Genomic DNA, 22,500 nt, shown 5'->3' on the forward strand with positions numbered 1-22,500 from the left:
TCACCTGGAATGCTTTTCCAACAGTCTTGAATGAGGTCCCACACTCTGCAGTCCAACTCATCCCAAACCATCTCAATTGAGGCTTTAAGACAATTTAAGACATTTGTTGTCTTAGGTCTCTCTTTATGTAGTGTTGTCTCTCTTTATGTAGTGTTGTCTCTCTTTATGTAGTGTTGTCTCTCTTTATGTAGTGTTGTCTCTCTTTATGTAGTGTTGTCTCTTGTTGTGATGTGTGTGTTGTCCTATATTTGTTATTTTTTTAAATATTTGTAACCCCCGTCCCCGCAGAAGGTCTTTTGCCTTTTGGTAGGTCGTCATTGTAAATAAGAATTCTATTCTTAACTGACTTGCCTAGTTAAATAAAGGTTATAATAATAATAATTAGGCTGAGGTCGGGTGATTTGTGGAGGCCAGGTCATCTGATGCAGCACTCCATCACTCTCCTTCTTGGTCAGTCAAATAGCTGAAGTGTGTGAGTGTATACGTACGCACATACATACACACACACACACCGTGTCTTCAGAGTATTCACACATTTTGTTACAACCTGAATTTAAAATGGGTAACATTTTTTGTCACTGGTCTACACACAATACCCCATAATGTCAAAGGAGAATTGTGTTTTTAGAAATGTTTACTAATTCATTAAAAATGAAAAGCTGAAATGTCAGTAAGGATTCAACCCCTTTGTTATGCCAAGCCTAAATAAATTCAGGAGGGAACATTTGCTTAACCCTTTGAGCATGGTGAAGTTATTAGTTACACTTTGGATGGTGTATCAATACACAACAACGATACAGGCGTCCTTACTAACTCAGTTTGCCGGAGAGGAAGGAAATGGCTCAGGGATTTCACCATGAGGCCAATGGTTACTTTATAACAGTTACAGAGTTTAATGGCTGTGATAGGAGAAGACTGAGGATGGGTCAACAACCTTGTAGTTACTCCACAATACTAACCTAAATTACCGTGTGAAAAGAATAAATCCTGTACAGAATAAACACATTCCAAAACATGCATCCTGTTTGCAACAAGGCACTAAAGTAACACTGTCAAAAATGTGGCAAAGCAATTCAATTTTTGTCCTGAATACAAAGTGTTATGTTTGGGGCAAATACAACCCATTACAGAGTACCACACTCCATATTTTCAAGCATAGTGGTGGCTGCGTCATGTTATGGGCAGGGGCGAAAATCTGATATCAACTTTGGAGGGGACAATTACATAACATTTTCTCAAGAGCAATTCCTGAGGGGGACACCAAAAGTAGTGCTGTAACACATAGCCTACATTGTAATATGGTAAATGTATATTGAGGAACCAAAGAAATAAGGTGTTTGCCGTACTCCTAACTACCGGTACCCAAAACTACACAACTAATCACAACAGCAATACCATTGCCTTTAACAAATCTTAGTTGTCACCAGTTTAAGTTGAGAGTGGGGGTATCCATGGCATTTTCCAATTATGTTCCTATTTTACAAGTCAAAAAAATGGAGAACCTTTCATAATGTTGCCAAACAAAGACTCAACAAACTTACCTGAGACTCCCTGTCTCTGGCAGTCTGTCCCTGCATATCTGTCCCCAACTCTGCTGTCTGTGTGCCATCTGTTGCCTGCTCTGCCTAATGACATCATTGTGAAACATTTCCATTAGAATTTCATTTCTTTCTTATGAACATTTTATCAACTAGTCTTTGAGATATTAGGCAACTAGGGTTCTTACTTTGCGTTTTGGTGTACTGAAAAATACTCTGATGTCCGTCTTTTATTTTTCTGCCATTTTTCTACCTGGCTGGCTACACACACACACACACACACACACACACACACACACACACACACACACACACACACACACACACACACACACACACACAGTGTGTAGGTTATTTACAGTAGGAGGTGGGCTTTTATCATCTTCGATCTAAAAGGTAGCTAGCAAATGTGAAATGGATTGAAATGACGAGCTGACAGCTGTATGAGTTCACCATTTACACAACATATGCTGCAACCTTTTGTAATTTTAATAGTTTGTTTCATATTGGCTGGCTTCCAACAATAGCTGAATTTGCAAAGCTAGCGAGCACCAATTCCGTTTCAGTGGTGTTTGCTATAATCTTTGCTACCCGGGTTAAATAAAGGTGAAATAAAATAAATAAAAGTTCCCTTGCGACAATTTAGCTTTTGCAACGAGACAATTAAATATATTTAAGACAATGGTAGAAGAGAGTGTAGTTCAGTTTGGACTTCAGTTTATCGCTAACCTTATCGCAGGGACTTTGAAGCACTAACTTACATCATCTGCATGCTGATCTTGGAATAAATTGACGATAGCAAAGATTCCATCTTTGACGAGGCCACATAAATGGAATAGGTACTAGCTAGCTTAATAGTTAATATTTGCGCGCTAGCTCTGCATATTCAGCTAGTGTGTGTGCGCGATTGACTGGATTAACCTCACTTCAGTTACGTTCATTGAGTGCCTTTCAGACAGTAGATACGACCCCTCTGTTACTTTGCCTACTAAGGAACTGGCAGTGGATCAAAACATTGTGAGGCAAAGGGTGGGGGGGTCGCAATCTTTTGAAACTTAAAAACGCGCTATTAAGTGTCTAGAATCAGCACAATTGCTTTCATTGCGTATTATTAATATTATTTAAATTACATAGTTATGTTTGTGATATATTGGGGGGGACAAATCATATTTTTCCAAGGATGGGGGGGTCGTGTCCCCCCGGGGATTTCCGCCCCTGGTTATGGGTGGGATTGTAATTGTTAAGGACTAGGGAGTTTTCCAGGATAATAAATACATGGAATGGAGCTAAGCACAGGCAAAATCCTAGAGGAAAACCTGGTTCAGTCTGCTTTCCACCAGACACCGGGATATGAATTACCCTTTCAGCAGGACAATGACCTAAAACACCAGGACAAATCTACACTGGCGTTGCTTACCAAGAAGACAATAATGTTCCTCAGTGGCCGAGTTACCGTCTTGACTTAAATCTACTTGAAAATATATGTTGAACTAAAAATGGTTGTCTAGCAATGATCAACAACCAATACTTATGTAAATGAGATATTTCTGTATTTCATCTTTCAATACATTTGCAAAAATGTCTAATCATGTTTCCACTTTGTCATAATGGGGTTGTCATTATTGACTGTAGATGGGTGAGAAGAAAAACCAATGTGAATCCATTTTGAATTCAGGCCGTAACACAACAACATGTGGAATAAGTCAAGGGGCATGACTACATTCTGAAGTCACTGTAGATGTTTGGGATTCTTGCAGTCAAAAGACTTTATAACTATGTTCCGACCATCCGCTCAGGGAAAACTCGGCCCACGGCTGAATGTAATTGGGGACCCCTGTCTGCTTCACCTTCCTTGTATGACTGGGGTCATGCCTGGGTTAGGAGAGTTCCATCTCTCTCATTGACCTGCATGGGGATAATACTGGTCCCCTTCTTTTCCTATCTCTTGTTTACTTATTCTCACTCTTCTCACTCTCTCTCGATCTATATTATTCAATCATCCTCCTCTCCCTGTCTGTCTCTCTCCCTCTCTGTCTGTCCCTCTCTGTCTCTCTCTCCATCTCTCTCTCTGGCATTCCCCTCAGGTGAAAACTCTTGTTATTATACCTCTGAATGATGCTATGGTCTCTCTCTGTCTTCCTCGCCAGGCTTGTTGGCTCTCGTATAAAACCTCCGAGATAAGAAGCCCTCAGTGGTCAGTGTTCAACTGAAGGGTGAAGTATTGAAATGAGACAGAAGTAAATAGCTGGAGCAGTCCGTACCATCCCAGTCCTAGCTGGAGGACCATGACTGACTCCTCATCTCTCTGCCCTCATTTATCTGGAGTCTACAACTGTTTCAGATCAGAGAGGATCATTTCATGCCCAAAAGTCCTCATCCAAATGACATGGGTTTTATGTTTCAGAAAACTGTGACATTTCAGAGACTATAATCGTGTCCTTTTTTGTGCTCGTTGGCCTATATGTCTTGGTCCAGATTGAACGGCCCAGTAATTGCAGTCTTGTAGAGCTGTCTTTTTATATGCTATTTCTCTCTCTTTCACCTCTGTCTAGTCGCCGTTGGAAACACCTCGGGTGTTTTTTGTTTTCAGTTCGGACAGGATCATTTTTCTTATGAGTGTTGCTCTTTGGAGTGCAGAAGCTTGAATAGTGTGTGTGTGTATGCACATAGCAGCAGCAAGGGAGCAACTGAGATTTTTGCATTTTGTGTGTGTGTGTGTGTGTGTGGTCTCTAAGAACCAAAGTGCCTGTTAAAATGCATAATTGATATAGGCAACACCTTTTCTCTCATTTCCACATGGAGCTGTCTGTGAGTGAAGCGTCATGCTCTGCCAAATGTCCTCCTCCCAAGAGATGTGTTCTCCTCATCTTCAGTGACGCTGTCAGTTCCCACAGCTTTGTTGGACAGAGGCAGCCTAGTGGCAGTATTCTTATGACCCACTTTATTTGGGTGAAGTAGGATTGTATAATGTGGGTAGGTGATAATGTGCATAATGTGTTATTATCCGACAGGTCATTATAGTTGAAAACAGTGGAGATTCTTAACAGCAGTGAAAGGGACTTGTAATGACCCCCCAGAGATCACAATGGATCTCTTCATCTCTTTTGTGCCTTCTTGCCCCCTGTCCCTCTCCCCCTCCTCTTTCCCCAATCTCCCTCTTCCATCACTCTCTCTCCTCCCCACGCGGTCCCTTCTCACTGATCAGCCAATCAGGGGAGGGGGGGCTTATGACCCACAAGGGTTGCCATGGCAATGCCTGCCTGCCTCCCGGAGTACATGTCATGCATGTTAAGTGGCTTACACACACACAGACACACAGAGAGTTATGTGTGTTCGGTCAGACCACAGATAATAAAATATGAGTGCTGGGTAACTGTCTCTGTAACGTGTTATACAGGCCCTTGCTAACTGTCTCTGTAACGTGTTATACAGGCCCTCGCTGCCTGTCTCTGGGTAACTGTCTCTGTAACGTGTTATACAGGCCCTCGCTGCCTGTCTCTGGGTAACTGTCTCTGTAACGTGTTATACAAGCCCTCGCTGCCTGTCTCTGGGTAACTGTCTCTGTAACGTGTTATACAAGCCCTCGCTGCCTGTCTCTGGGTAACTGTCTCTGTAACGTGTTATACAAGCCCTCGCTGCCTGTCTCTGGGTAACTGTCTCTGTAACGTGTTATACAGGCCCTCGCTGCCTGTCTCTGGGTAACTGTCTCTGTAACGTGTTGTACAGGCCCTCGCTGCCTGTCTCTGGGTAACTGTCTCTGTAACGTGTTATACAAGCCCTCGCTGCCTGCCTCTGGGTAACTGTCTCTGTAACGTGTTATACAAGCCCTCGCTGCCTGCCTCTGGGTAACTGTCTCTGTAACGTGTTATACAAGCCCTCGCTGCCTGCCTCTGGGTAACTGTCTCTGTAACGTGTTATACAGGCCCTCTCTGCCTGTCTCTGGGTAACTGTCTCTGTAACGTGTTATACAGGCCCTCGCTGCCTGCCTCTGGGTAACTGTCTCTGTAACGTGTTATACAAGCCCTCGCTGCCTGTCTCTGGGTAACTGTCTCTGTAACGTGTTATACAGGCCCTCGCTGCCTGCCTCTGGGTAACTGTCTCTGTAACGTGTTATACAAGCCCTCGCTGCCTGTCTCTGGGTAACTGTCTCTGTAACGTGTTATACAGGCCCTCGCTGCCTGTCTCTGGGTAACTGTCTCTGTAACGTGTTATACAGGCCCTCGCTGCCTGTCTCTGGGTAACTGTCTCTGTAACGTGTTATACAGGCCCTCGCTGCCTGCCTCTGGGTAACTGTCTCTGTAACGTGTTATACAAGCCCTCGCTGCCTGTCTCTGGGTAACTGTCTCTGTAACGTGTTATACAGGCCCTCTCTGCCTGTCTCTGGGTAACTGTCTCTGTAACGTGTTATACAGGCCCTCGCTGCCTGCCTCTGGGTAACTGTCTCTGTAACGTGTTATACAGGCCCTCGCTGCCTGTCTCTGGGTGACTGTCTCTGTAACGTGTTATACAAGCCCTCGCTGCCTGTCTCTGGGTAACTGTCTCTGTAACGTGTTATACAAGCCCTCGCTGCCTGTCTCTGGGTAACTGTCTCTGTAACGTGTTATACAGGCCCTCGCTGCCTGTCTCTGGGTAACTGTCTCTGTAACGTGTTATACAAGCCCTCGCTAACTGTCTCTGTAACGTGTTATACAGGCCCTCGCTGCCTGTCTCTGGGTAACTGTCTCTGTAACGTGTTATACAAGCCCTCGCTAACTGTCTCTGTAACGTGTTATACAGGCCCTCGCTGCCTGTCTCTGGGTAACTATCTCTGTAACGTGTTATACAGGCCCTCTCTGCCTGCTCCGTGTGTGTGTGTGTGTGTGTGTGTGATTTCTCACATTGATTCTAAGCAGGATCAGTCTATTATAGCAGAGGAAGCTCTGGTTATTCTGTGTGGTATCACACACATTACTGATGCCACAGCACCACCTGGAATGTCAGAGTGAGTTCTTCAGAGCGCTCCAAGCAGTGAAATCACACACTCTCTCTGTCTCTCCTTGTGGAGCTGCTCTGCTCAGTGAGGAAGGGACACACACACACAAGCCTCTCACCCGGGCAGCTCCCAAAGCTGTCAGAGCCCAGTAACTGGAATACAGATACCACAGGTGTGTGTGTGTGTGTGTTGGCTGCTCTCTTTTTAACAGTGAACAGACACTCCCTCCAGGCTTCTTTGTGAGTGTGTGAGACGGAGAAAGAGAGAGAGAGAGATCGATGTTAATTAAGGAGTATTAGCAGCAGTAGTTTTCAGTCGATGGTCAATAACAACTCTGGCAGACACCCATCTCTGGCCTTCTGCCAAGGTGACGCACAGCTTTCAAATACTATCTGAACCCAGTCACAGATTTCCCCTGTTGCTTTAGCCTTCTTTTGTCCAGAGAGAGAGATTATAGAATTGGGGAGTGATGGAAGGAAGAGAGGATGGAAGAGAGGAGAGGGACAGATGGAGAGCACACATTTCAGCCAGCAGTGGGACTGTAGTGATCCCTGGAGAGACGTTATTAGAAGTGTGTGGTGGCAGGGGGTTGTACTGCATAATGACAGTAGCTGATGATGAGCATTCAGGATTTCCCTGAGCGTTTTTACAGCTCTTCACATCCTACCACCTTTTATTAGTTAACCTCAATGTGTACCATTTAGAGGTCGACCGATTTAGATTTTTCTACGCCGATACCGATTATTGGAGGACCAAAAAAAAAGCCTCTACCGATTAATCGGACGCTTTATTATTTTTTATTATTATTATTGTTTTTTATTTATTTGTAATAATGACAATTACAACAATACTGAATGAACACTTATTTTAACTTAATATAATACATCACCAATTTTGCCTCAAATAAATAATGAAACATGTTCAATTTGGTTTAAATAATGCAAAACAAAGTGTTGGAGAAGAAAGTAAAAGTGCAATATGTGCCATGTAAAAAAGCTAACGTTTAAGTTCCTTGCTCAGAACATGAGAACATATGAAAGCTGGTGGTTCCTTTTAACATGAGTCTTCAATATTCCCAGGTAAGAAGTTTTAGGTTGTAGTTATATGACTATTTCTCTCTATACCATTTGTATTTCATATACCTTTGACTATTGGATGTTCTTATAGCCACTTTAGTATTGCCAGTGTAACAGTCTAGCTTCCGTCCCTCTCCTCGCTCCTACCTGGCTCGAACCAGGAACACATCGACAACAGCCACCCTCGAAGCAGCGTTACCCATGCAGAGCAAGGGGAACAACAACTCCAAGTCTCAGAGCGAGTGACGTTTGAAACGCTATTAGTGCGCACCCGGCTAACTAGCTAGCCATTTCACATCAGTTACACCAGCCTAATCTTGGGAGTTGATAGGCTTGAAGTCATAAACAGAGCTGCTGGCAAACGCACGAAAGGGCTGTTTGAATGAATGCTTACGAGCCTGCAGCTGCCTACCACCGCTCAGTCAGACTGCACTATCAAATCATAGACTTAATTATAACATAATAACACACAAAAATACGAGCTTTTGGTCGTTAAAATGGTCGAATCCGGAAACTATAATTTGGAAAACAAAACGTTTATTCTTTCAGTGAAATACGGAACCGTTCCGTTTTTTATCTAACGGATGGCAACCCTAAGTCTAAATATTGCTGTTACATTGTACAACCTTCAATGTTATGTCATAATTAATTACGGCCTTTGTTAGGAATAAATGGTCTTCACACAGTTCGCAATGAGCCAGGCGGCCCAAACTGCTGCATATACCCTGACTGCTTGCACGGAACGCAAGAGAAGTGACACAATTTCCCTAGTTATAAGAAATTCATGTTAGCAGGCAATATTAACTAAATATGCAGGTTTAAAAATATATACTTGTGTGTTGATTTTAAAGAAAGGCATTGATGTTTATGGTTAGGTACATTGGTGCAACGACAGGGCTTTTTTCGCAAATGCGCTTGTTAAATCATCACCCGTTTGTCGAAGTAGGCTGTGATTCGATGAGAAATTAACAGGCACCGCATCGATTATATGCAACGCAGGACAAGCTAGATAACTACACATGGTTGATGATATTACTAGTTTAACTAGTGATTATGTTAAGATTGATTGTTTTTTATAAGATACATTTTATGCTAGCTAGCAACTTACCTTGGCTTCTTGCTGCCCTCGCGTAAATAAGAATGTGTTCTTAACTGACTTGCCTAGTTAAATAAAGGTGTCTAATTTTTTTATATATTTTTTAAAAACGGCAAATCAGTGTCCAAAAATACAGATTACCGATTGTTATGAAAACTTCAAATCGGCCCTAATTAATCGGCCATTCCGATTAATCGGTCGACCCCCATATTATTGGGTAAAAAATATACTGACATTTTCTACTTCCAAGTCCAATCAACAATTTATTTTAATTGATAAATAAATCAATAAATTATCATATGTATATTATATACAGGTACAAACTAGCTATATTTTGTATATTTTCACAAACATCAATAAACAAGAGTTGATAAAGCTGAGAATCCACCATCTCTTCCCTCTCCTGACTTCTCTCTGTGTGCCCTGCTGTGTGTGGCAGACAGACAGAGGGGTGTGTGTGATGTGCCCTGCTGTGTGTGGCAGACAGACAGAGGGGTGTGTGTGATGTGCCCTGCTGTGTGTGGCAGACAGACAGAGGGGTGTGTGTGTGATGTGCATGCTGTGTGTGGCAGACAGACAGAGGGATGTGTGGGATGTGCATGTGTTGGTAACAGACTCACTCGGCTGGTGTGCTCAAGCGCTCTCCAGTTTCTCTGTGTGTGAGAACATTTAAATACAGTCTCTCCTAGCCTGCCCCCTACTGTTGTTTTAGCCCAGTCTCAGCCACGCACACACACTCACCCTCCATAACACTCCCTAGACACACTCAACAAAGAGACAAAACACCACATAAACTCACGGTTAACTTATTGAGAGGTTAAATTCATTTTCAAATGATTAAAACCTTGTTAAAGCCGTATAAAGTGTGTTTATGTTGATGGAGGTGAGAGGACTTTGTGGATCATACTGCCATTGGTGGCTGAAGCAGGGTACTGCACCCACTCGTTGATATTTACTACACTAGACCTAATATTTAGTAATGACTGTTATTTCAATAAATAGGGCCAGGAGTTTTTTCCTAGCCAGGCAAGCAAATTGACTAGGACAAACGTTAGATCTAACGTATAGCCTGTAGAAGGAGCCCTAGAGTTTTCCTGACTTTGCATCCGTGAAAAACTCTGGGGTCTAACCAGTTAAAAAAATGATTTTCCCTTTTTCATAAAGGATCAGATTTGACAGCAAAACGTTATGGGATTTGTTGTGAAGATTTTTTCCGCAATACTTTTTCTTCACATTAAAAGTTGAAATCACGTTGTTTAAAATGATTATAATTTATAATGTTGTGGTTGAAATCATTTAAATCTAATTGAATTGTTTAGAGTGTTGTTGACATGATTAGACCACTTTCTGTTTGAAACGATACTCTCGACACGCCCCCTCTAGACTTTACTGTTGCACTTCCTAAAGTGGCCAGTTGGTGTCTCCCTTTCCCCTCTTTCTCCTCTACTCTGCCTGCTTTATCTCTCTCCTTCTCCTCCCTACCTTCTATCTCTCCTCTGATACTCACTCTTTCTCCTCTACTCTGCCTGCTTTATCTCTCTCTCCTCCTCCCTACCTTCTATCTCTCCTCTGATACTCACTCTTTCTCCTCTACTCTGCCTGCTTTATCTCTCTCCTTCTCCTCCCTACCTTCTATCTCTCCTCTGATACTCACTCTTTCTCCTCTACTCTGCCTGCTTTATCTCTCTCCTTCTGCTCCCTACCTTCTATCTCTCCTCTGATACTCACTCTTTCTCCTCTACTCTGCCTGCTTTATCTCTCTCCTTCTCCTCCCTACCTTCTATCTCTCCTCTGATACTCACTCTTTCTCCTCTACTCTGCCTGCTTTATCTCTCTCCTTCTCCTCCCTACCTTCTATCTCTCCTCTGATACTCACTCTTTCTCCTCTACTCTGCCTGCTTTATCTCTCTCCTTCTCCCTACCTTCTATCTCTCCTCTGATACTCACTCTTTCTCCTCTACTCTGCCTGCTTTATCTCTCTCCTCCTCCCTACCTTCTATCTCTCCTCTGATACTCACTCTTTCTCCTCTACTCTGCCTGCTTTATCTCTCTCCTCCTCCTCCCTACCTTCTATCTCTCCTCTGATACTCACTCTTTCTCCTCTACTCTGCCTGCTTTATCTCTCTCCTCCTCCTCCCTACCTTCTATCTCTCCTCTGATACTCACTCTTTCTCCTCTACTCTGCCTGCTTTATCTCTCTCCTTCTCCTCCCTACCTTCTATCTCTCCTCTGATACTCACTCTTTCTCCTCTACTCTGCCTGCTTTATCTCTCTCCTTCTCCTCCCTACCTTCTATCTCTCCTCTGATACTCACTCTTTCTCCTCTACTCTGCCTGCTTTATCTCTCTCCTCCTCCTCCCTACCTTCTATCTCTCCTCTGATACTCACTCTTTCTCCTCTACTCTGCCTGCTTTATCTCTCTCCTTCTCCCTACCTTCTCTCTCCTCTGATACTCACTCTTTCTCCTCTACTCTGCCTGCTTTATCTCTCTCCTCCTCCCTACCTTCTATCTCTCCTCTGATACTCACTCTTTCTCCTCTACTCTGCCTGCTTTATCTCTCTCCTTCTCCTCCCTACCTTCTATCTTTCCTCTGATACTCACTCTTTCTCCTCTACTCTGCCTGCTTTATCTCTCTCCTTCTCCTCCCTACCTTCTATCTCTCCTCTGATACTCACTCTTTCTCCTCTACTCTGCCTGCTTTATCTCTCTCCTCCTCCTCCCTACCTTCTATCTCTCCTCTGATACTCACTCTTTCTCCTCTACTCTGCCTGCTTTATCTCTCTCCTCCTCCCTACCTTCTATCTCTCCTCTGATACTCACTCTTTCTCCTCTACTCTGCCTGCTTTATCTCTCTCCTCCTCCCTACCTTCTATCTCTCCTCTGATACTCACTCTTTCTCCTCTACTCTGCCTGCTTTATCTCTCTCCTCCTCCCTACCTTCTATCTCTCCTCTGATACTCACTCTTTCTCCTCTACTCTGCCTGCTTTATCTCTCTCCTTCTCCTCCCTACCTTCTATCTCTCCTCTGATACTCACTCTTTCTCCTCTACTCTGCCTGCTTTATCTCTCTCCTTCTCCTCCCTACCTTCTATCTCTCCTCTGATACTCACTCTTTCTCCTCTACTCTGCCTGCTTTATCTCTCTCCTCCTCCCTACCTTCTATCTCTCCTCTGATACTCACTCTTTCTCCTCTACTCTGCCTGCTTTATCTCTCTCCTCCTCCCTACCTTCTATCTCTCCTCTGATACTCACTCTTTCTCCTCTACTCTGCCTGCTTTATCTCTCTCCTCCTCCCTACCTTCTATCTCTCCTCTGATACTCACTCTTTCTCCTCTACTCTGCCTGCTTTATCTCTCTCCTTCTCCTCCCTACCTTCTATCTCTCCTCTGATACTCACTCTTTCTCCTCTACTCTGCCTGCTTTATCTCTCTTCTCCTCCCTACCTTCTATCTCTCCTCTGATACTCACTCTTTCTCCTCTACTCTGCCTGCTTTATCTCTCTCCTTCTCCTCCCTACCTTCTATCTCTCCTCTGATACTCACTCTTTCTCCTCTACTCTGCCTGCTTTATCTCTCTCCTCCTCCCTACCTTCTATCTCTCCTCTGATACTCACTCTTTCTCCTCTACTCTGCCTGCTTTATCTCTCTCCTTCTCCCTACCTTCTCTCTCCTCTGATACTCACTCTTTCTCCTCTACTCTGCCTGCTTTATCTCTCTCCTTCTCCTCCCTACCTTCTATCTCTCCTCTGATACTCACTCTTTCTCCTCTACTCTGCCTGCTTTATCTCTCTCCTCCTCCTCCCTACCTTCTATCTCTCCTCTGATACTCACTCTTTCTCCTCTACTCTGCCTGCTTTATCTCTCTCCTTCTCCTCCCTACCTTCTATCTCTCCTCTGATACTCACTCTTTCTCCTATCATTCTTTTTTCGTTCTCTTTTTCAAGTTCCGTAAATGTTGAGAATATTCCAAACTAAATCACCAGACATTTGTGACAAATGGCTAAACTGTGGTTCTCTCTCTGTCTGTCTCTCTCTCTGTCTGTCTGTCTCTCTCTAGGGGCTGGTGTGTTGTGAGAGCTGTGTCTCCAGTGTTGAGTGAGTTTGGTCACCCCTCTGGAACCCCCACCACACACGTGCACGGCTGAGCCACACCCCTCCCTCCCCTGCAGCGGACCACATACACCTACTCTTTCCTGAGGACACACCCCTCCCCTGCAGCAGTCAGGATGATCACCTCTGAGCTGCCTGTCCTACAGTGAGTCTTTCCCTGTTGCTTCGTCAACAAAGCCTCATTAAGAGATCACAACACTCCCCTGATGCGGTAATTAGTCCAACGTAGGTGTGTGTGTAATGTATGTTGTGACCGCTGAGTGTGGGTAGAATTCTGTATGTGTATCCCTCTCAGTGTGTGTGTGTGTGTGTGTGTGTGTGTGTGTGTGTGTGTTGCAGGGACTCGTCCAATGAGAGCGGAGCGGCAGACACAGTGAGTCTGAGTGTGAGTGTGAGTGAGCTGGAGGACCCGACAGACACTAAAGGGAAGAAGAAGAGAGGCAGGCCTGGCAGACCACCAGTAAGAACACCTTTCTACGAGGTTCCTTCTCTCTACATAGTCTCTTCCTGTATATCTGAATCCTTTGCCCCTCCCCTTTTTAGGCAGCCAATAAGAAGCCTCGGAAGTCCCCGGCGGAGAAGGCTACAGGCGGGGCTAAAGGGAGGAAGGCCAATGGGATCCCTCAGACCAACGGCGAGGGAGGAGACCCCGTCACTCTGTTTGAGGTGGTCAGAATGGGAAAGAGTGCCATGCAGTCTGTGGTTGATGACTGGATCGAGTCGTACAAGCAGGACCGAGACATCGCTTTACTGGACCTCATTAACTTCTTCATCCAGTGTTCTGGCTGCAAAGGTATTACTGTCATAGTCTACAGTTACCTGCTACATACACACCAGACAATATTCTGATTGATATAGGCCTCATTTCCAGGTTGGTTGTTGAATTGTTGTATTGTGGTTGTGCGTAACCCTCTTCAGGCACCGTGCGCATCGAGATGTTCCGGAACATGCAGAACGCTGAGATCATCAGGAAGATGACAGAGGAGTTTGACGAGGTAATGCATCAAAGCTGTCTTTGGTCGGATGAGTGGAGGGAGGGAGGGTAACAAATCAACATATTGATCATGTTTATCTGTGGTCTGCAGGACAGTGGAGACTACCCTCTCACCATGTCCTCACCCCAGTAATAGATCAACATATTGATCATGTTTATCTGTGGTCTGCAGGACAGTGGAGACTACCCTCTCACCATGTCCTCACCCCAGTAATAGATCAACATATTGATCATGTTTATCTGTGGTCTGCAGGACAGTTGAGACTACCCTCTCACCATGTCCTCACCCCAGTAATAGATCAACATATTGATCATGTTTATCTGTGGTCTGCAGGACAGTGGAGACTACCCTCTCACCATGTCCTCACCCCAGTAATAGATCAACATATTGATCATGTTTATCTGTGGTCTGCAGGACAGTGGAGACTACCCTCTCACCATGTCCTCACCCCAGTAATAGATCAACATATTGATCATGTTTATCTGTGGTCTGCAGGACAGTGGAGACTACCCTCTCACCATGTCCTCACCCCAGTAATAGATCAACATATTGATCATGTTTATCTGTGGTCTGCAGGACAGTGGAGACTACCCTCTCACCATGTCCTCACCCCAGTAATAGATCAACATATTGATCATGTTTATCTGTGGTCTGCAGGACAGTGGAGACTACCCTCTCACCATGCCCGGGCCGCTGTGGAAGAAGTTCCGCTACAACTTCTGTGAGTTCATCTGCGTATTGATACGTCAGTGCCAGTACAGCATCATCTATGATGAGTACCTCATGGACACGGTCATATCCCTCCTCACGGGACTATCTGACTCACAGGTCAGAGCTTTCAGACACACCAGCACACTGGCAGGTAAGAGACTCCCTTTCTCGCTCTCACTCGCTCTCTCTCTTTTTTCTTTCTCTCTCTCTCTCTCTCATGGTGAGGGTAGTAGAACTGAAGACCAGTGTCATTGCTCTGTGTAGATTACAAGATCTATCTAAAAGTCTCTGTAATATATATATTTGTGGTTCTTGAAGATCCGTTGTATTGTGGGCCTGTCTGTCCTCTCCCCAGCGATGAAGTTGATGACAGCGTTGGTGAACGTAGCGCTGAACCTCAGCATCCACCAGGACAACACCCAGAGACAGTATGAGGCTGAGAGGAACAAGATGGCCGGAAAACGAGCCAATGAGAAGCTAGAGCTGCTGCTGCAGAAGAGGAAGGAGGTACGTGATTCGTCTGCTGGTGGTTGGAGGAGGGGCTAGGATCCAACATCTTGTCTTCCTCTAAGACAGACCACACACACACACTCTGACCTCCTGACTGTCGTTCCCCCACAGCTCCAGGAGAACCAGGATGAGATTGAGAACATGATGAACTCTATCTTTAAAGGAATCTTTGTCCACCGCTACAGGTACACACACCACACACACACACACACACACACACACACACACACACACACACACAGTAATGAAAGTAGTGATGATGACATTGAAGGTGTGTTTCAGGGATGCTATAGCTGAGATCAGAGCTATCTGTATTGAGGAGATTGGAGTTTGGATGAAGATGTACTCTGACGCCTTCCTCAACGACAGCTACCTAAAATATGTAGGATGGACCTTACACGACCGGGTAGGTACACACACACACACACACACACACACACACACACACACACACACACACACACACACACACACACACACAGGGGCATGCACATAGACACTTACACTCTTTCTGTCTCTCTCTGTCTGTGTCTCTCTCTGTCTGTCTGTCTGTCTGTCTGTCTGTCTGTCTGTCTGTCTGTCTGTCTGTCTGTCTGTCTCTCTCTGTCTCCTCTCTCTCTGTCTCCTTTCTCTCCTCTCTCTGTCTCCTCTCTCTGTGTCTCTGCGTAGCAAGGTGAGGTACGTCTGAAGTGTCTGAAGGCTCTCCAGAACCTGTACACCAACAGAGAGCTGTTTCCTAAACTGGAGCTGTTCACCAACCGCTTCAAGGACCGCATCGTGTCCATGACTCTGGATAAGGAGTATGATGTGGCTGTGGAGGCTATTAGACTGATCACGCTCATCCTGCAGTACGTATCAACACACACACACACGAGTACATATCAACTAGTGGTGCAACGGATCACGGTTTTGAGTCGCGGATCGGATCATTTTTCGGATCAGCAACCAAAAAAAAGGGTAAAAATAACTTTCCATTTATTACTTAAAGCAAGGAACTTTTCAATGTTGAAATAAAATCTTTAAATAAAATATTCAATACTCAATTGTTAAATTAACTTCTCTAGGGTAGGGGGCAGTATTTTGACGTCCGGATGAAAAGTGTGCCCGTAGTAAACTGCCTGCTACTCAAGCCCAGAATGTAGGATATGCATATTATTAGTAGATTTGGATAGAAAACACTCTGAAGTTTCTAAAAACGGTTTGAATGATGTCTGTGAGTATAACAGAACTCATATGGCAGGCAAAACCCTGAGAAAAATCCAACCAGGAAGTTGAAAATCTGAGGCTTGTAGTTTTTTAAAATTCCCTATTCAAACTACAGTGACTTAGGGGTCATTTTGCAGTTCCTAAGGCTTCCACTAGATGTCAACAGTTTTTAGAACGTTGTTACAGGCTTCTACTGTGACCTGGAAGGGAATGACAGTCATTTCAACCAGGTGTCTGGCTGAGTGCCATTAGATCATTTATGCCGTCAGCGCGAGGTGCTTTCTTTTTCCTTTCTGAAGACAAAGGATTTGTCCGGTTGGAATATTATCGAAGATGTATGATAAAAACATCCTAAAGATTGATGCTATACATCGTTTGACATGTTTCTACAAACTGTAGTATAACTTTTTGGACTTTTCGTCTCAACAAAATGCGCGAGCATGGCGCATTTGGATAACTCGTCTGAACGCGCGAACAAAACGGAGGCATTTGGATATTAATATGGACATTATCGAAACAAAACTAACATTTATGGTGGAACTGGGATGCCTGGGAGTGCATTCCGACGAAGATCATCAAAGGTAAGTGAATATTTATAACACTATTTCGGACTTTTTTTGACTCCAACATGGCGCCTTTCTATAATGGCGGTTGTTCTCTGAGCGCCGTACTCAGATTATTGCAAAGTGTGCTTTCTCCGTGAAGCTTTTTTTAAATCTGACACAGCGGTTGCATTAAGGAGAGGTGTATCTATAATTCTTTCAATAACTGTTCTATATTTTATCAACGTTTATGATGAGTATTTCTGTAAATTGAAGTTCTCATTCATCGGAAGTTTTGGGAGGCAAAACATTTCTGAACATTACACGCCAATGTAAAATGGGGGTTTTGGATATAAATATGAACTTTATCAAGCAAAACATACATGTATTGTGTAACATGAAGTCCTATGAGTGCCATCTGATGAAGATCATCAAAGGTTAGTGATTCATTTTAGCTGTATTTCTGGTTTTTGTGACGCCTCTCCTTGGAAAATGGCTGTGTTTTTTCTTGTTTACGTGCTGTCCTAACATAATCTAATATTATGCTTACGCCGTAAAGCCTTTTTGAAATCGGACACTGTGGTTAGATTAAGGAGAATTTTATCTTTAAAATGGTGTATAATAGTTCTATGTTTGAGAAATTTGAATTATGAGATTTTTGTTGTTTTGAATTTGGCGCTCTGCTATTTCACTGGCTGTTGAATAGTGTCCCCCGCAGGTCACGTCCCACATACCCCAGAGAGGTTAAAGTGCAGTATGAGGCATGATAGCTTCTTCCTTTGAACAATAGTGAATGTAAAAGTAGCCTGTGTCCACATCATCAAACACAAGTAAAGAAAGAAAGCAAAGCACATCTGAGTTTATAACTTCATATATTTTTGTAAAAGATGACGATGTCTGCATTGTCTGGGGAGAGGGGAGACCTCTGCAGTCACTATGTCCCCTGCCATGGAGAACACCCTCTTTAGGTACTGAAGTGCCAGGCACAGCCAGGTAGCAGCTCGCCATCATGGCAATGTGAGGGTATTTACACTCATTGCTTTTCCACCATGCCAGTGGATCACCATGCCAGTGGATCACCATGCCAGTGGATCACCATCCAGTGGATCACCATGCCAGTGGATCACCATGCCAGTGGATCACCATCCAGTGGATCACCATGCCAGTGGATCACCATCCAGTGGAATGCTGCTTGCTGCCTTGTAGGATGCCACCTCCTCTTTGATGGTGTTGGCAAACGTCTTACCTGTGTTCTTGCTCGCAAAGGTCTCCCTGAAAAGCTCCTTCATGGCAGAATTATTTAGTGGAGGAGATGCCTCTGAGTCTGCTCCTGTCATCTCTGTGGCTTGATCTTATTGACTTGCTCTATTAAACTAACTCATTATTTATTTACATATTTCATAGAACTATAATTGTGGCAATAACATTTAATAAAATCCATTTATTCCGAGTAAAACAATGGATGATTCTAATATCAATAGCATAGACTAAGATTAGACTGCAGTATATTTATTAAGTAATTCACTCTTACTGTTTTACCTCTTCAGTGGCCACGGTCTCAGTGGTGAGATCACTGTATGTCCTCCAGTGTAGGACAGGGACTTGGATGGACAGGGACTTGGATGGACAGGGTCTAGGTGAGACAGGGTCTAGGTGAGACAGGGTCTAGGTGAGACAGGGTCTAGGTGAGACAGGGACTTGAACAGACAGGGTCTAGGTGAGACAGGGTCTAGGTGAGACAGGGTCTAGGTGAGACAGGGTCTAGGTGAGACAGGGTCTAGGTGAGACGGGGACTTGAACAGACAGGGTCTAGGTGAGACAGGGTCTAGGTGAGACAGGGTCTAGGTGAGACAGGGTCTAGGTGAGACAGGGACTTGGAACAGACAGGGTCTAGGTGAGACGGGGTCTAGGTGAGACAGGGTCTAGGTGATCTAGGTGAGACGGGGTCTAGGTGAGACGGGGTCTAGGTGAGACGGGGACTTGAACAGACAGGGTCTAGGTGAGACAGGGACTTGAACAGACAGGGTCTAGGTGAGACAGGGTCTAGGTGAGACAGGGTCTAGGTGAGACGGGGTCTAGGGGAGACGGGGTCTAGGTGAGACGGGGTCTAGGGGAGACGGGGTCTAGGGGAGACGGGGTCTAGGGGAGACGGGGTCTAGGTGAGACCGGGTCTAGGTGAGACAGGGTCTAGGTGAGACAGGGACTTGAACAGACAGGGTCTAGGTGAGACGGGGTCTAGGGGAGACGGGGTCTAGGTGAGACAGGGTCTAGGTGAGACAGGGTCTAGGTGAGACAGGGACTTGAACAGACAGGATCTAGGTGAGACGGGGTCTAGGTGAGACGGGGTCTAGGTGAGACGGGGACTTGAACAGACAGGGTCTAGGTGAGACAGGGACTTGAACAGACAGGGTCTAGGTGAGACAGGGTCTAGGTGAGACAGGGTCTAGGTGAGACGGGGTCTAGGGGAGACGGGGTCTAGGTGAGACGGGGTCTAGGGGAGACGGGGTCTAGGGGAGACGGGGTCTAGGGGAGACGGGGTCTAGGTGAGACCGGGTCTAGGTGAGACAGGGTCTAGGTGAGACAGGGACTTGAACAGACAGGGTCTAGGTGAGACGGGGTCTAGGGGAGACGGGGTCTAGGTGAGACAGGGTCTAGGTGAGACAGGGTCTAGGTGAGACAGGGACTTGAACAGACAGGGTCTAGGGGAGACGGGGTCTAGGGGAGACGGGGTCTAGGTGAGACAGGGACTTGAACCTTGGATGCAGTGCAGTAGATCTATGAAGGTAGTCCTGTACATTAGAGGGTATCTGGGGTTCAGGTCCTCTCTAATGGCAGCCTTCATCTCTAGTGATGGTACTGTCTTCCTCACTTGGGGCCATGGGTTGTAGAATCTGTTTTCAGAGGTAGGATCATGGACACAGACGGTGCAGTTTCAGTGCTCAGTAGGGTTGGAACCGTTTTGAGAGGTTTGAGCACCTGGAGGACCTCCTCTGCCACGTTCACGTCATCAGACAGATGTGTTTATGGTTTTCCAGTGTCTTGTCTGTCAGTGCAGAGTATACAGCTGTCTGCTGCTCAAGATGGCGTTCCAAAGTGTCAGAAGTGGACTTCCATCTTGTTGTGACATGGTGTATGAGCTTGTGGGTCAGTAGATGTAGGATTTCTAGCTGGGTCTTAAGAAACCACCTTCCTGATCCTCCCAAGGAGGCGGTCCATCTGGTTCACTGAGATTCCCCTTTTGAGATGCTAAATTGATCACATGTGCAAAGCAAGCTGCTATCTGTGGCCCCAGTCCAGCCTCTTTCACTGCATTTACTTGGTTCTTGGCATTATCTGTGGTGTAGTGAGCAGTCAGTCACGTAGCTTTCTGTTACCCTGGAGGTCCACTCCTCTGTGGTGTAGTGAACAGTCACGTAGCTTTCTGTTACCCTGGAGGTCCACTCCTCTGTGGTGTAGTGAACAGTCACGTAGCTTTCTGTTACCCTGGAGGTCCACTCCTCTGTGGTGTAGTGAACAGTCACGTAGCTTTCTGTTACCCTGGAGGTCCACTCCTCTGTGGTGTAGTGAGCAGTCACAGTCACGTAGCTTTCTGTTACCCTGGAGGTCCACTCCTCTGTGGTGTAGTGAACAGTCACGTAGCTTTCTGTTACCCTGGAGGTCCACTCCTCTGTGGTGTAGTGAACAGTCACGTAGCTTTCTGTTACCCTGGAGGTCCACTCCTCTGTGGTGTAGTGAACAGTCACGTAGCTTTCTGTTACCCTGGAGGTCCACTCCTCTGTGGTGTAGTGAACAGTCACGTAGCTTTCTGTTACCCTGGAGGTCCACTCCTCTGTGGTGTAGTGAACAGTCACGTAGCTTTCTGTTACCCTGGAGGTCCACTCCTCTGTGGTGTAGTGAACAGTCAGTCACGTAGCTTTCTGTTACCCTGGAGGTCCACTCCTCTGTGGTGTAGTGAACAGTCAGTCACGTAGCTTTCTGTTACCCTGGAGGTCCACTCCTCTGTGGTGTAGTGAACAGTCAGTCACGTAGCTTTCTGTTACCCTGGAGGTCCACTCCTCTGTGGTGTAGTGAACAGTCAGTCACGTAGCTTTCTGTTACCCTGGAGGTCCACTCCTCTGTGGTGTAGTGAACAGTCAGTCACGTAGCTTTCTGTTACCCTGGAGGTCCACTCCTCTGTGGTGTAGTGAACAGTCACGTAGCTTTCTGTTACCCTGGAGGTCCACTCCTCTGTGGTGTAGTGAACAGTCAGTCACGTAGCTTTCTGTTACCCTGGAGGTCCACTGCTCTGTGGTGTAGTGAACAGTCACGTAGCTTTCTGTTACCCTGGAGGTCCACTCCTCTGTGGTGTAGTGAACAGTCACGTAGCTTTCTGTTACCCTGGAGGTCCACTCCTCTGTGGTGTAGTGAACAGTCACGTAGCTTTCTGTTACCCTGGAGGTCCACTCCTCTGTGGTGTAGTGAACAGTCAGTCACGTAGCTTTCTGTTACCCTGGAGGTCCACTCCTCTGTGGTGTAGTGAACAGTCACGTAGCTTTCTGTTACCCTGGAGGTCCACTCCTCTGTGGTGTAGTGAACAGTCACGTAGCTTTCTGTTACCCTGGAGGTCCACTCCTCTGTGGTGTAGTGAACAGTCAGTCACGTAGCTTTCTGTTACCCTGGAGGTCCACTCCTCTGTGGTGTAGTGAACAGTCAGTCACGTAGCTTTCTGTTACCCTGGAGGTCCACTCCTCTGTGGTGTAGTGAACAGTCAGTCACGTAGCTTTCTGTTACCCTGGAGGTCCACTCCTCTGTGGTGTAGTGAACAGTCAGTCACGTAGCTTTCTGTTACCCTGGAGGTCCACTCCTCTGTGGTGAGGGCAACAGAGGATGCCTTGGATAATTCATTGACAATTTTGATCTGTTCCTGTTCATAAAGATCTGACACGATCTTTATACTGAGGTGGGGGCGCCAGGGGATTTCCTAGTGTGGCTCAAGCACTTTCACCATATGTTTAAACCTTTTGTTTTCCACAACAGAGTACAGCCTCATGTCTGCAGCGATAAACATCCCAATAGATTAGGTGATGACTTTAGCCCGGTCTGATTCTGCAGCAAACGGCTTTAATGGCGCGGAGAGAAGTTGGCTGAGTTTGCTCCCGTCACTGACACACCAGGGTGACGACACTTTAAATGTGTGGCTCTCTTGTGGCACAATGCCTACCCACCGTAATGCTGTTGTCCTCCACCCTTCTTCCATCATCATATCTGACAGGGAAGACAAAATGCTCCCATACATGAGACTTAAATGAAGCAGGAGGCTTTTCCAGTTCCTCAGCTCCTCCGCTAGCCATGGCTGTCACTGCTCTTTTTTCTTCTTTGCTTTTTGCAACGCCAGTATCCAGGATTGATGTTGGGATTCAACATGCCCCGTTCACACAACTGCTTTTAAATAATAATAATGAAATCAACCTTCAGGCTTCAGAGTAAAACACATCTGTCTTTACCTTTTGACTGCAGCTCTGCATGGAGATGTAGGGAATTCTTACTTTAAAAAGTAACAGCGGCAGGAAAACTATTTCACACTACGATGGTTAAACTTTACAACTGATCTGTGGTTCACATGCGTGCTGAACCGTGGGGGGTGATCCGTACGGACCAACTACGGTCCGCTACACCACTAGTATCAACACACACACACACACACGTTTGCCATTTCACACATACTCGTATAATGGGGCCCTGTGTGCTTATTGTAACAGTTTGGG

The 22,500-nt window shown here is 45.5% G+C and overlaps 1 protein-coding gene and 1 long non-coding RNA gene across 2 annotated transcripts in view; both read left to right on the plus strand.

Moving 5' to 3' along the window:
• Positions 1-6,997, plus strand: part of LOC115183339 (uncharacterized) — a 15,389-nt gene extending 8,392 nt beyond the window's left edge. The window contains exon 2 of the long non-coding RNA XR_003874031.1: positions 6,683-6,997. This is a non-coding gene — a long non-coding RNA (uncharacterized LOC115183339). The remainder of the gene's footprint in view (positions 1-6,682) is intronic.
• Positions 6,998-12,908: 5,911 nt separating this feature from the next.
• Positions 12,909-22,500, plus strand: part of LOC115183340 (cohesin subunit SA-1) — a 20,727-nt gene continuing 11,135 nt past the window's right edge. Inside the window, exons 1-9 of the mRNA XM_029744673.1 lie at positions 12,909-12,937; positions 13,132-13,252; positions 13,336-13,585; positions 13,711-13,787; positions 14,445-14,649; positions 14,854-15,005; positions 15,120-15,193; positions 15,291-15,414; positions 15,678-15,856. Coding sequence (XP_029600533.1) covers positions 12,909-12,937; positions 13,132-13,252; positions 13,336-13,585; positions 13,711-13,787; positions 14,445-14,649; positions 14,854-15,005; positions 15,120-15,193; positions 15,291-15,414; positions 15,678-15,856 — 1,211 coding nt within the window. The remainder of the gene's footprint in view (positions 12,938-13,131; positions 13,253-13,335; positions 13,586-13,710; positions 13,788-14,444; positions 14,650-14,853; positions 15,006-15,119; positions 15,194-15,290; positions 15,415-15,677; positions 15,857-22,500) is intronic.

Source organism: Salmo trutta, unplaced genomic scaffold (genome assembly GCF_901001165.1).
Source record: "Salmo trutta unplaced genomic scaffold, fSalTru1.1, whole genome shotgun sequence".
Lineage (NCBI taxonomy): Eukaryota > Metazoa > Chordata > Actinopteri > Salmoniformes > Salmonidae > Salmo > Salmo trutta.